This window comes from Chiloscyllium plagiosum, unplaced genomic scaffold (assembly GCF_037043375.1).
Source record: "Chiloscyllium plagiosum isolate Xiang-an unplaced genomic scaffold, Cpla_swu_hap1 HiC_scaffold_17, whole genome shotgun sequence".
Classification (NCBI taxonomy): Eukaryota; Metazoa; Chordata; class Chondrichthyes; order Orectolobiformes; family Hemiscylliidae; genus Chiloscyllium; species Chiloscyllium plagiosum.
Window position 1 is genome coordinate 22,524,921 of NW_028270155.1, and position 13,537 is coordinate 22,538,457.

The window sequence follows — 13,537 nt, forward strand, 5'->3', positions numbered from 1 at the left end:
CTTAGTTTATACATAGCTAGTTTATACAATGTCTGCAACAAGTAAGAAAAACTATGTTCGAAGAACAATACTTAGAATATTTATGCAGAATTGTTACAGCAGAGAAGGAGACTATTTGAACCATCATAGTGGTACTGGCTTCTGAATGTGCAATTCACCTATAAATATTCCCTGTCTTCTCCCTGTATTTCCAGAGTTGCAAGGCTGTTTTGCACATTGCGACTCACTTTAAGAATTTGTACAATATCCAATTTTGCGAACTTTCAAGATAAAATTACAAGGGAATTGTTCTGATCAACAGCATCAGTACATTCTGAAGAGAAACATTTCCTTAAATGAAATCTCAATATACAAAACAGACTTTTTTTTATCTTCAAAATCAAATTTCACAATTGTCTTTGATAATCTTGATAAAGTGTAGCTGTGCAGTTCAGTAGTGCACCATGGCTCAGAGCCAATACAAGTTACATTCCAATATTGTCATAATCCTGACTTGGGTCCATTTTGCCTTTGAGTTGCTGAAGACCATGACCTTTCAATTAACTTCAATACCTCTGATGCAAAGAAAACCGAAGATGCCAAGCCAGCCAAGAACAGCAAGTCTGTCAAGGAATAAATGATACAACTATGTTTAGATTTCAAGACTAGCTGAACTGTTAAATTCAACAAGTGATACCAGTGTTTACATTTTGAAACATTCATTATTAGTGTAGTTATTTGATGTGAGGTATAATATTCATAAGTGGTTTGTAACAATTCAGGATTTACAAATGATACCATGACAAGATAAAAATACAGGCTAATGACTTTTAAATTTAAACCATTACCATAAAAGCCATGGACTTTAGCTTGAGAGGAAACAATTAAAAATGAATTGGGATTATTACAATCAAGGCTGGACGAGTGCAATATTATTATCTAGATTAGAGTGGTGCTGGAAAAGCACAGCAGGTCAGGCAGCATCCGAGGAGCAGGAAAATCGACATTTCGGGCAAAAGCCCTTCATCGGGAATAGAGGCAGGAAGCCTGCAGGGTGGAGAGATAAATGAGAGGGAGGTGGGAGTGGGGAGAAAGTAACATAGAGTACAATAGGTGAATGGGGATGGGATGGAGGTGATAGGTCAGAGAGGAGGATGGGGGAAGGTAGCAAAGAGTACAATGGGTGGATGGGGGTGGGATGAAGGTGATGGGTCAGAGAGGAGGGTGGAGTGGATAGGTGGAAAGGAAGATAGGCAGGTAGGACAGGTCATGAGGGCAGTGCTAAGCTAGAAGGCTGGAGCTGGGGTGAGGTGGGGGAAGGGGAAATGAGGAAACTGGTGAAATCCACATTGATGCCCTGGGGTTGAAGTGTTCCAAGGTGGAAGATGAGGCGTTCTTCCTCCAGGCGTCGGGTGGTGAGGAAACGGCGGTGGAGGAGGCCCAGGACCTCCATGACCTCGACAGAGTGGGAGGGGGAGTTGAAATGTTGGGCCACAGGGCAGTGTGGTTGATTGGTGTGAGTGTCTCGGAAATGTTCCCTAAAAAGCTCTGCTAGGAGGTGTCCAGTCTCCCCAATTTAGAGGAGACCGCATCGGGAGCAACGGATACAATAAATGATATTTGTGGATGTGCAGGTGAAACTTTGATGGATGTGGAAGGCTCCTTTGGGGCCTTGGATGGTGGTGAGGGATGAGGTGTGGGCTCAGGTTTTGCAATTTCTGCGGTGGCAGGGGAGGGTGCCAGGAAGGGAAGGTGGGTTTTTGGGGGGCGTGGACCCGACCAAATAGTCACACAGGGAACGATCTTTGCGGAAAAAGGAAATGGGAGGGGAGGGAAATATATCCCTGGTGGTGGGGTCCGTTTGGAGGTGGCGGAAATGTCGTCGGATGATGTGGTTTATGCGAAGGTTGGTAGGGTGGAAGGTGAGCACCAGGGGGGGTTTTGTCCTTGTTATGGTTGGAGGGGTGGGGTTTGAGGGCGGAGGGGCAGGATGTGGATGAGGTGCGTTTGAGGGCATCTTTAACCACGTGGGAAGGGAAATTGCGGTCTCTAAAGAAGGAGGCCATCTGGTTTTACCGAGTGCAATATTATTGTAGTCCCACTACTCCAAGGGTCGCAACTTAAGATGAAAATTACAATACTTTTTTCCAGTTACCATGTGAATTTCTCAGATGGTACCATTTCTCAGATTTTAAACAACAAAATCTATCAACCATGTTTCTTAATAAACACAATAATGGGTTTATTATCAAATCAAAAAACTTATTCAATAAAGATGCAATAATCGGTCAGCCAATAATAAAGAAGTATATATGTATGCTAATGTGTATTCATCTGTCTGTTTCATGGAATTTGATCTTCTAAATTTATTCCTTAACTTGAGTAAATTTTCAATAAACTAACTCCTTAATTCAAAGAGATCCGTCTGACTTATTATTCATGGCTGTAATGCATGATCAAGTACATACTGATTTGGGAAATACTCCATCTGTTTAAAAATTCAAACTCTGCTATGCCAACTCCAGTGGTGAAAATAGAGGAATGTATTCACTCATCCAGACTCAGTCATAACAAAGTAGACAGGCAGGAGGCTGGACGAACACAGCAAGCCAGGCAGCATCAGGAGATGGAGAAGTCGACATTTCGGATGTAACCCTGACCTCTTCAGGCCTAACAGTGGCAACTACACAATACAATCTGACCTCAAAACTATGATGATAAAAACTCGCGAATGTGTTCTCTAAAAAGTTGGTATCTAAAAACTCTGCATCACTAAGAATTCTTCAATTACATACCGAGTGGTGTGAGGTTCTCAGTTTGGAAAATTTTCTGGAGAGGTGGGAAATAGATGACAGCCATTTGTCCCAGAAGTGAGCCCAGTACGGTGTAGAGAAATACATGATTACGAAGAAGGCCTACTTGGAATACTGATTTAGTCTAGGAAAAAAGAAAAGTTATATAAGTTATCCTGAACCTTGATCTAATGCTGTTGAGGCCGAAGCTGAAATGTAATACCAGATCTTTGTCTCCCAATGCAAACATTGATATGGATTAGGTTGCAAAACACAATTTCTTTTGTTGGAAAATAATTTTCCTCCTGCTTCCTGACAGCACACCATTTTCTTGTGATCTGTTTCTAGTCAGGAAGAGCTGATGAAGTAATTTGCAGAGATAGGTGTCCCTATTTTGAGGTGCATGGGAAAATGGCATGTTCTGCCACATATAATTTTGCTGTGCTCCTGTGGATTTTTCAAAATGCCTGTGAAGTGCATTAAAGCTCCTTAAAGAGCTTGTAATCGTTGGGGAAAGCCGGCTGAGGAGTTGGGAACATGCTGAATGCTCTGCAGTCCAGGGAGTGGGTCACGATCAGTTCTGATGCTCCATAGTGGCCAGTTCAGGGGGTAGGGCGAACGCAGTCAAGGGAAATGTATAGGCATCAACAGGGGCTGGGCACCTCTTGTCCAGAGCTATCCAGTTAGGTCACTCAATGGGGTTGGCCATGGTCAGTCTGTCAGCTCCAGAGAAACGAGAGACATGAGGGTCTGAGTGGGGCTGAGGGAGGGTATTGCTGGGAGAAGTAGCCTTAGGAATCTACTTGTGGGGACTGGGGCTGCAGGCTAGGTAGAAGGGAGTGACAACTGTGGAAGAAGGCAACTGCATTTGTAAGGGGGAGATATAGTAAAGCAGGTTTGGAATGCCAGAGCCTCAGGTGAGGGTGGAGCAGTGTATGACCACACCTGGCATGGTCACCTCATATGCCAGGAGCAGAGATAGGTAGGGAGCTGGGTAGGTGCAAAGGACGGAGTTAAGGTGTTTGCATGAAGAGCTGTCAGGAAAGGGGCCTGAATGTTCAAAGCCTCACTGAGTTGGAGGTTGGAAACCACTGCCGGAAATAAACTCGCTGTCGCCTTCAAAATTATACAAAGGGAAGGAAGTGCCTGTGAATACATCCAGAGTGTGTGGAGGAAGTATCTTAACCAGTGAAGAATAAGCTGCCAGACCCACTGATGTGAGGCTGTATGTAGAGCAAGAATGTTGCACTCAAACCAATGCACTGTACAGGACACAGGTCTGCTGGCACCTTAATCCTCGGTGATCCTAATGCATTGGTTCCCTGTGAGCTGTACATTTCCCTGCCCCAGTCACTTCAATGACCACAGTATGGAGGAGGAAGGGCTGGCCACCCTGGAGCGTCCTGAGGGGAAACTTCTGAGAGACTCGAGTGTGGTTCCTCCTCCAGCTGGATGCCTCCTGGCACTGCCCTGTCTCCTTGTGCACCTGGAGTGAGTGCCTGGGTCCTGCCCTAATGACACCATGCATTTGCTCATGAGGACCAATGGCTGGGAAGATGGAGAGCAGGTGTGCACAGGTATCCAGCAGACCCTGGGAGTGCTGGACGGGCTGTCCATTGACAGCCACCAACTAGTCCATGGAGGCAGCCAAATGGTTGCAGGTTTGAGGCAGCAGGGTCCTGTACTCCCACAGTTTTCGGCCTTTGACGGCCACTGCCTCCTACACAGCTGTCTGCTGCTCTGATGCCTCCCTGTGTATTTAGATGAAGTTCCTGATTGTTGACACCTATACCACCTGGAGCTGAGCAGCTTCCTGGTCTCTGGTAGTCCTTAGGGTGCCAGTGGCTTCTGGGGTTCCCGCCCCAGAGTGCTGCAGAGCTCTCACAGTGAGGTGCTCACCAGACTGTGCTCTCAAACCTTCTAACCCTGATGTTCCCACCAAGGTGTCAGGATCTGATCTAGGATGGATGGTGCGGGAGGCTGCCTTCCTGTTGCTTTCTCTGAAGAGTCTGACTCCTCTTCCTCAGAGGTGCCCCCTGGCGGAGCAGCCCGATTCTCAGCCAGGGCCATGACCATCCCGCTGGCACCTACAAAACACAAGGGAAAGAAGATGTCACGGCCAGGGGTTAATAGTCGTGAACAATTAATGACATTGACAGTGGGGTTAATGTGTGAGTTACAGTGAGACGTGGATCTCTTGACATTCTGACAGGAGTGGTCCTGATTCTCATTTGTGAGGGACTGGATTCCATCCTGAGAGAGGGTAAGGAGCCCCATGTCAGACACCTCTCCAACCAGCCAGGCTCATTCTTCCCTCTGAAGGGCTTTTTTTTCCCTCCTGAAAAGAGAAAAAAGGGAGGGATTGAATGAGTTCTAAGTAGCTGGCACAGCTGTTATTGCCAGCACAGATGATGTGACCCTGGCAACTGAGCAGGCAGAGCAAGCCATGGAGGGTTAGTGGTGTGGGGGATTGTGTAGGTGAGAGTGAATGAGGGAAGATGTTGCAGAGTATAAGCCTTGGACTTGGGTGCAGTTACAGAGAGAGATGAGTGTGAGGCAGCATAAAAAAAGTATTGGACTTACCCTCATAGAGCGACCTTCTTATGGCATTGCTGCCTCCAGACGTTAACCTAGGTGGCAACCTCAGGCTCTTGTGGCATAGCATCCTCTGTCAGTCCTTTGGGAAAGGGATGGTCCCCCTCTGGACCACCATGTTTACCAGGACCTCCATGCGCCTATCAGAGAATTGCAGCCATTATCCCCTTCTCAGTCATCTTCAGAAGACTGTCCTCCAATGTGCAGGGCAGCATTGGAATGTCAGTGGTCATCCTGGGCACAGTGGTCTATGGAAGTTGGTGCCAGGGATGCCGGTCCTCCAGCTGACCTCCGGTGGGCGATGAGTTCTTCCAGAAATAGTGCTTCATAGCATGGAGTTTGGATTGACCGAATTTGGCACCACTGGAGTGGAGTAGGTAGGTAATGAGGCACATTTGGGATGATGTGGCTAAGAAACTCTCTGGGGTGGTCGCAAACAGAAACCTCCCCCACCATAAACATGTTCAAGGTGACAGTGGGGGAGCATTTTAGTGATAGCAATCATAACACAGTATGTTTAAGTTTAGAAAAGAATTGGGAAAAAAAAATAAACTGCTAAAAATAGTTTTGGATTGAGGGATTGCAGATTTTATTAAAATAAAGACAGGATCAAGCCAAAGTAGACTGGAAACAGCTCTTGCTGGTAAATCTACAGCAGAACATTGGTAGGGAGTGGATGGCATTCAAAATGTAATTAGGGCCAACATATCTTCTTTAGGGTGGAATGTAGCAACAATAAGCCAAGACAACCCCTGAATATCTAAGAATATTCAGGACTAGATAAGAAGGAAAAGAAAAGCTTTTAGAAGATTCATAGGGAACAAATCGATGGATGTCCTGATGAAGAACCCGGGGCAATTTAACAAAACAATTAGGAGAGCAAAGGGGAGTGTGAAAAAGCACTAAGAGAAAAGATTAGGGAGAACTTAAAATATTCTGTAAGTATATCAAAGGGAACAGAATAACTAGGGAAAGAGTAGGGAGCATTAGGGACCAAGGGTGAAATCTCTGCCTGGAGATGGAAGACATTGGTTGGGTGTTAAAACAAGTTCTTCACAATTATCTGCACTGGGGAGGTGGAAGATGTTGGTACAGAATTTGGGAAAAGTAACTGTGAGATTCCTGAGCAGATTGGAGTGCGGATATTTTGCAGCTTTTGGCGGGCTTACAAATAGGACAAATCTGACTTGAATTATATCCCAAGCTAATATGGGAGATACGAGAGGAAATTACAGGGGCTCGGACCAAAATTTATAATTCCTCTCTGGCAACATGGAAGGTGCCAGAGGGCTGGAGGATAGCGAATGTGGTTCCACTTTTCAAGAAGGACAGTAGAGATAAACCAGGGTATTATAGACCCGTGAATCTCATCAGTGGTAGGGAAACTATTGGAGAAAAGTCTGAAGGAAAGAAGTAATCTTCATTTGGAGAGGCAAGGTTTGATCAACACACCTTTTTCAAAGGGAAGTCATGCTGAACAAATTTGATTAATTTTTGAGGAGGTTGCCAAATACGTAGATGAGGGTAGTGCAATTGATGTAATTTGTATGGATTTCAGCAAAGTCTTTGAGAAGGTCTTACATGGGAAAAGCTCATGGAACCTATGGTAATTTGACAAGTTGGATCCAAAGTTGGTTGGAAACAGAGGGTGGTGGTAGAAGGCTGTTTGTGGAACTGGAGGATGATGTTCTGTGACATACCACAGAATCTGTTAATGTTTGTGAAATGTATATATATATATATATATATATGATACAGATGATAATGTGGCGACTGAGAAGTAACTTTGAAAATGGTACAAAGCTTGGCTGAATGGTTTTTAGTGAACAAGAAGGTCTTAGATTACAGATGGATATAAATGTATTGGTTAAATAGGTAGATTAGTGACAGATGGTATTTAACACTGATATGTGCGAGATGATGCACATTGGAAGAGATAGCAAGTTAAGGCAGTAGTCAATGAATGGTAGGACATTAGGAAGTCCAGAGGAGCAGAGGGATCTTGGAGCATTTGTCCACAGATCAATGAAGGCAGCAGGACAGGTCAATAGGGTAATTAAGAAGGAGTATGGGACACTTTCCTTTATTAGTTGTGGCATAAATTATAAGAGCAGGGAGATTATGTTGGAGCTGTACAAGACTTTGGTTAGGCCACTGAAGGAGTACTGTGTGCAGTTCTGGTTGCCTCACTACAGGAAGGATGTGATTGCCCTTGATGTGCTGCAAAGAAGATTCACCAGTGTGTTACCTGGGATGGATCAGTTTAAGGATGAAGAACAGCTGAATAAGCTCAGAGTGTTTCCTTTATAGCAAAGAAGGGTGAGAGGGATGTGATTGATGTGTATAAGATTATGAGGGGCATGGACATGGTGGAGAGGAAGCAGCTCATCCCCTTGGTTGAAAAGTCAATAACGAGGGGAGATGATTTCACGGTGAAGGGTAGGGTTTTCAGAGGGGATTTGAGGGAAATTATTTTCACCTGGGGTTGTGGGAATCTGGAATGTATTGGGTGGGAGGGGTGTCCAGGCAGGAAACCTCAAAACCTTTAAAAAGTACTTAGATGAGCACTTGGAATGTTATACCAAGTGCTGGAAAGTGGGATTACTGTAGAGATGGCGGAACAGACTCAATAAGCTGAAGGGTCTGTTCTGTGCTCCATGAACCTTGATGAAATTGCGACTTTACCAACAACAATTATGATTTCACCCTGTGCGTCTGTTTTATTGAGAATGATACAAGAAGTCTCCCACAGGTACAGATCCAATAACTAGGGAGACTGAAGAGTTGAAGGGAATTAGTATAAATAAGAAAATTGTACTGGAGCAATTAAGGGTCTGAAAGTTGGTATGTTCAAGAGACCCGAAAAACCACACCCTAGAGTGTTCAAGAAGGTGGATTTTGAACTAATCAATGCAGGGGTGATCATATTCCAAAATTATATAGATCCTGGAATGATTCCTGCAGACTGGAAGCTAATAAACATCACTCTACAATTTACAAGAGCCAGAGAGAAAACAGGGATCTACAGACATCTCTGCCTTACATTAGTGTCAGAGAAAATGTTAGAATCTAATATAAAGGACAAGGTAAGTGAGACTCCAATAAATAATGATCTGATCATGCATAATCACAGGGGATTTGCAGAGGGAAAGTTGGGTTAGACAAACTTGAAGTGTTTTGAGGATGCTTTTTACAAAGTGATGACAAGTAGTAGGTCAATGGATGTAATACAGTTTGATTGTCAGACGCTTTTGATAAGGTCCCCCACAGGAGGTTGGTTCGCAAAATTAAAGCACATGGGAGAGGAGGTGATGTACTACATGGATTAAGGATTGACAGAACTCAGAGAAAAGGAATAAATGAAATTAACAGAGAAAATGCTGAGGAACACAGAGGATCTGAGCATCTGTGGAGAGAGAAACAGAGTTACCGTTTTCCTTCTGATATATTTCTTTTTCAGAACTGAAGCACAATAGCAATCCTGGTCTTCTCCTTTGAGCGACAGGATTCTCTCCTCTTAGTGGGTAAGGAGTCTTGTAATTTGCTTTTAGTTAGTAGGAATAAATGGTTTATTCTCACAAATTCAGTCCTTGACTGGTGGGTACCGCAAGTACCAATACTTGGACTCCAGCTGTTTGCAACATGTGTACATGATAAATGTGGGAACCAAACATAATATTTCCAAATTTGCAGATGACATAAAGCTAAGCAGCAAGGTGATGTGATTAAAGAGGGCCATATCGGACTCAAAACATTAACTCTCCACAGATGATACCAGACATACTGAGTTGCTCCAGCATTTTCTGTTTTAATTTCAGCTTTCCAGCATTCACAGTATTTTATTTCTATTAAAAATGTGGTTTTAGTTTATGTATGATTATGCAGTGGTTACATGAATAATATAGTTGTACTAATATACAAAAGATCACAAAGATGTTGTTATACCAGAGCATCCTTTTTGAGAAGATAAAATGTGACCATATTTGGAAAGATGATCATTTTAGTCATGTGCACCTAACCTCATGGTGCTTCGAAAATATTGTGCTATAATTAACCATTTTAAAGTATTAATTAGATAAGCCAGACAGCTCTTCCACTAAATTTTAATGAATTCTAATACTTCCTTTAAATTGAAGCAAATTATTTAATCTTTAAGTCAGCACTTACGAATTGAAGAAGAAAACAGAACAGCGAAACTCAGAAGAAGACTGAGTTATTGTTTCTACAATTCCCAAATGCTATAATATTGCGTGCAAGGTAGAACCCCTAGAGGAAGGAATCCTTAAATAAAAAAAAAATTAGTGAGGAACAGAAAATAGAAATCTTTTTGTACACTTTTAATTTGTGGTTTGCTTCATTTCCTGAGCTAGCACAGTCTCGGCATATTATGGCATCTTTAAAAATATGAATAAAGTAACATTTGTACCTGAGAGCGACAACTTAAAGCGTTGAACATATCAAAGAAGACAAAGCAGGTAAATGTCATGGTTGTGGTTCTTGAGGAAATCTTCCCCTCTGGAAGCTATTTTAAATAAAACAATAGATTTAAAGCTCTAGAATCATAAGAAATATAAATATTGATAACTGTTACTGCAAAATCAATCATCCCTATCTTTCAAACAGTAGATGTTGATTGAAATACAGCAGAGATTTTCAGATAGGAAAAATAGATGCACAGAAATGGCCTGCATCTTCCTCTGATTGTTCACAACATACCTTCTAAAGTTAACAAACATAACGGAAATAAAACATTTTTATGGACTACCTGTCTCCAAAGAGAGGTCATTGTTTTAAGATAAGAGCTAGGAAATTTATAGTCAATATGAGAAGAAATTATTTCTCTCAAAGGGTCATGAATCTGTGGAATTCATTACCCCAGAAAGTGGTGGTTGCTGGGACTTTGAGTAAATTGAAGGAGGTGATAGATAGATTTTTAATTAGTAATGGATTGAAGGGTTACGGAGAGTGGGCAGGAAAGTGGAGTTGAGGCCAAGGTGAGATCAGCCATGATCATATCAAATAGCAGAACAGACTTGAGGGGCTGAATGGATTATCCCTGTCCTAGTTCTTGCATTTTTACATGTGGCTGTTCAGCACTACTTTCAGGATTACATTTCCCAAATAACTGGTTTCAAACAAAATACAAATTTACAGAGTTAAGCCCTTTAAAAGAGGTTGCTGGAAACAATTCCAAGAATGGACTGTGAAATTATTTCACACAGAACATAGAATTCTTCTCTTCATTTGCAGATGTGAACACTATTTCTAATTTCCAAATCTATCTACATTCTTTAAAATTGAATGACCAACCGTGCATATAAATCATCTTTCCATCTACTGATGAATTAACCAATGAACAGTTAAAGATAAAGAGCTATTTAGGTTCATAAGTTATACAGACCTCTCTCCAGAAAACAAAGAGGGTCCCACTGATAATGATAATAGCTGAGAATAAGATTTTAACAATTAGGCCCTTATTCAGGATCGAGTCTTTAACATTTCTTGGAGGCCGTTTAATGACATCCCGATCAACTGGCTCAACACCCAGACTGTAGAAAGAGTTGGAAAAAAAATTGTCCAATTATTTAACCAATAGCTGAGTGACCTTTAGTTTACAAGTTAATTACAAATTAATTTACAGGAATCATATTGCATTCTTAACATATCCATGATAGCTAGAGAAATGAAACAAAAATCTACTCTGACACTTCAGATACAAGAGCTTTATTTTTCTTAACTCGTGGGACATGCACAGCACTGGCTGGGGCAGCAGTTTATTATCCATTCCTGGTTGCCCTTGAGAAGATGGTGCTGAGCTGCCTTCTTGAACCACTACAGTCGATGTGTGGTAGGCAGACCCCCAATGCTGTTTGGAAGGGAGTTCCAGAATGTTGACCCAACAACAATGAAGGAACAGCAATATAGGTCCAAGTGGGGTGGTAACACACATACACACACACACATTCGGCTTTTTACATCTTCATTTCCACCTATTTTGTGTGACACTCTCCAACTGTTCCTCTTCCCTCCTCTGTCTATAGCATAAAAACTACCATTTTGCAACCCCTTTATTATTTTGAAGAAGAGTCACATTGGAATCAAAATGTGAACTCTGCTTCTCTTTCCACAGATACTGCCAGACCTGGTGAGTTTCTCCAGCACTTTATATTTCAGTTTTCCAGAATCCATAAATTTGCTTTTATGTGGGCAACATTCCATCCTGGATTCACACCTACAATCACAGAAACCCTTGTTTGTTCTCCTAACTAATGAATCCCCTATCACTACAGCTCATCTGTTCTTCTTCCTCCCATCCTGTCCAGCCAAGCCACTTGCAGTATCACAAACCTAACTCTGACTGAACTCCCTTGAGGAACCAATACCCTCACTAGTTTCTGAACCAGAAAGCTGATTTGTGAACAGGATTCCAAGGGATCCCTTGCACTGCCTGCACAGGATAACACCTAACACTACACTCTGTAGATGTCATAGGCACACTAAATATAACTTCGCCAAGTTTTGTCTAACCTATGTGTGTCTGTATTTACACTACAGGCTAAACTCCTTGTTCCCAACTGGTCCAAGTTTGTCTTCTGCAGGGAGTTTGACACAATCTCTCTCCCAGTTAATACTGGAATCCAGCTTCTTATTTATACTTTAATATCATAACCAAGTGGAAACTGCTTTGCACAATGTTATAGCTGCAGTGTAAATGATTCACAGTACATATTGTGGTAAGGTGTCCCATAGATCATTATCAAACAAAATGAGGAGATGCTAAATTGTTTTAACGAAGCTGTTAAGGCTTGAAAGTAAACAGGATTTTAAGTAATTCACTAAAAAAAGAGAACAGACACAACTGCCAGAATAAAAGCAAAACAAAATCAGACCACCACAGATCATGATCCAAATGTGTATAAAACATACACACAATCCTCTTAAGAACAAAAATGATGCATCATTCTATTTTAATGCAAATAAGGATACAATTAAAAACTAGACTAAAAGGTCCAAAATGCATATAGAAAACAATACGCTTGTAAGTGGATGTATATTTGGTGGCATGGTGGCTCAGTGGTTAGCACTGCTGCCTCACAGCACCAGGATCCCAGGTTCGATCCCAACCTTGGGTGACTGTGTGGGGTTTGCACATTCTCCCTGTGCGTGGGTTTCCTCCGGGTACTCCGGTTTCCTCCCACAATCCAAAGATGTGCAGATTAGTTGAATTGGCCATGCTAAATTGCCCATATTGTAGGGTGCATTAGTTAGAGGGAAAGAGGTTTGGGTGGGTTAGTCTTAGGAGGGTCGGTGTGGACTTGTTGGGCTGATGGGCCTGTTTCCACACTGTAGGGAATCTAATCTAATCTGTTAGCATGATTCACCATTCACACTTACATCAAGTCATAATAGGATTCCGATTTAAAACATAGCCCTAGCTGGACAATGCGACAAGAACATATCATGACCTTGATGGTTACAGTTAAATAACTAACATTGAGTGGTACCTTTGAGCAGGGGGTCCATCCATAATGATGTTGATCCACAAAATCTGCATTGCATTTAATGGATTTGGTAGGTTAAATATAATAGAAAGAGCAATCAAGCTCAATGCTGAAATACTTCTGTGTGTTTAAAAAGAATGAAGATAAATAGAACAGTTTACATATTATATATATATATTCACATAATTGATCTGTAATCTTTCATGACAATTAGAGTTCTTTACACCAATAACTAGATTTATACTTACGTACTCAACTGAAAGCGCACAAAATTTTTAATGTTGAAAAAAATTCCTTTGCCTTCCTCCATTGCACATCTACAAAATAATGACATGGCAGGTCATTCAACTTCTTGGAAATTATTAAGCTTTACAAACTTCAACATTTTTTTCTTCTGCTTGCATTTTTCTCATTTATCTTTCTTCAAGGCAGAGACACCTGGTTGAATACAGTTCTATGAAACATGGTGGAAGCTCATTATTATTTATTAAACTCTCTTATATTATTGTGTTTTTATTACCTAAGTGCGAGTTGTGTTGAGTTTTTTGGAGGGAATTTCATTGCAAGACTTGATGAGTTCTCTTGTTGAGTGTCTGGTGCTGGAAAAGCACAGCAGGTCAGGGTTTATGCATGAAACGTTTCTCCTGCTCCTCAGATGCTGCCTGACCT

General features: G+C 41.9%; 1 protein-coding gene across 2 annotated transcripts in view; it reads right to left on the reverse strand.

Annotated features, from left to right (window-relative positions):
• The window catches only part of LOC122558260 (calcium-transporting ATPase type 2C member 2-like), an 82,441-nt gene continuing 68,904 nt past the window's right edge, over positions 1–13,537 (reverse strand). For both annotated transcript variants that reach the window (XM_087995745.1, XM_087995744.1), the window contains 6 exons: positions 13,117–13,185; positions 12,872–12,988; positions 10,768–10,915; positions 9,793–9,888; positions 2,775–2,916; positions 1–602 (listed from right to left, as the gene is read on the reverse strand). In XM_087995745.1, the coding sequence (XP_087851871.1) occupies positions 481–602; positions 2,775–2,916; positions 9,793–9,888; positions 10,768–10,915; positions 12,872–12,988; positions 13,117–13,185 (694 nt within the window). In that variant the 3' untranslated portion in view covers positions 1–480. The remainder of the gene's footprint in view (positions 603–2,774; positions 2,917–9,792; positions 9,889–10,767; positions 10,916–12,871; positions 12,989–13,116; positions 13,186–13,537) is intronic.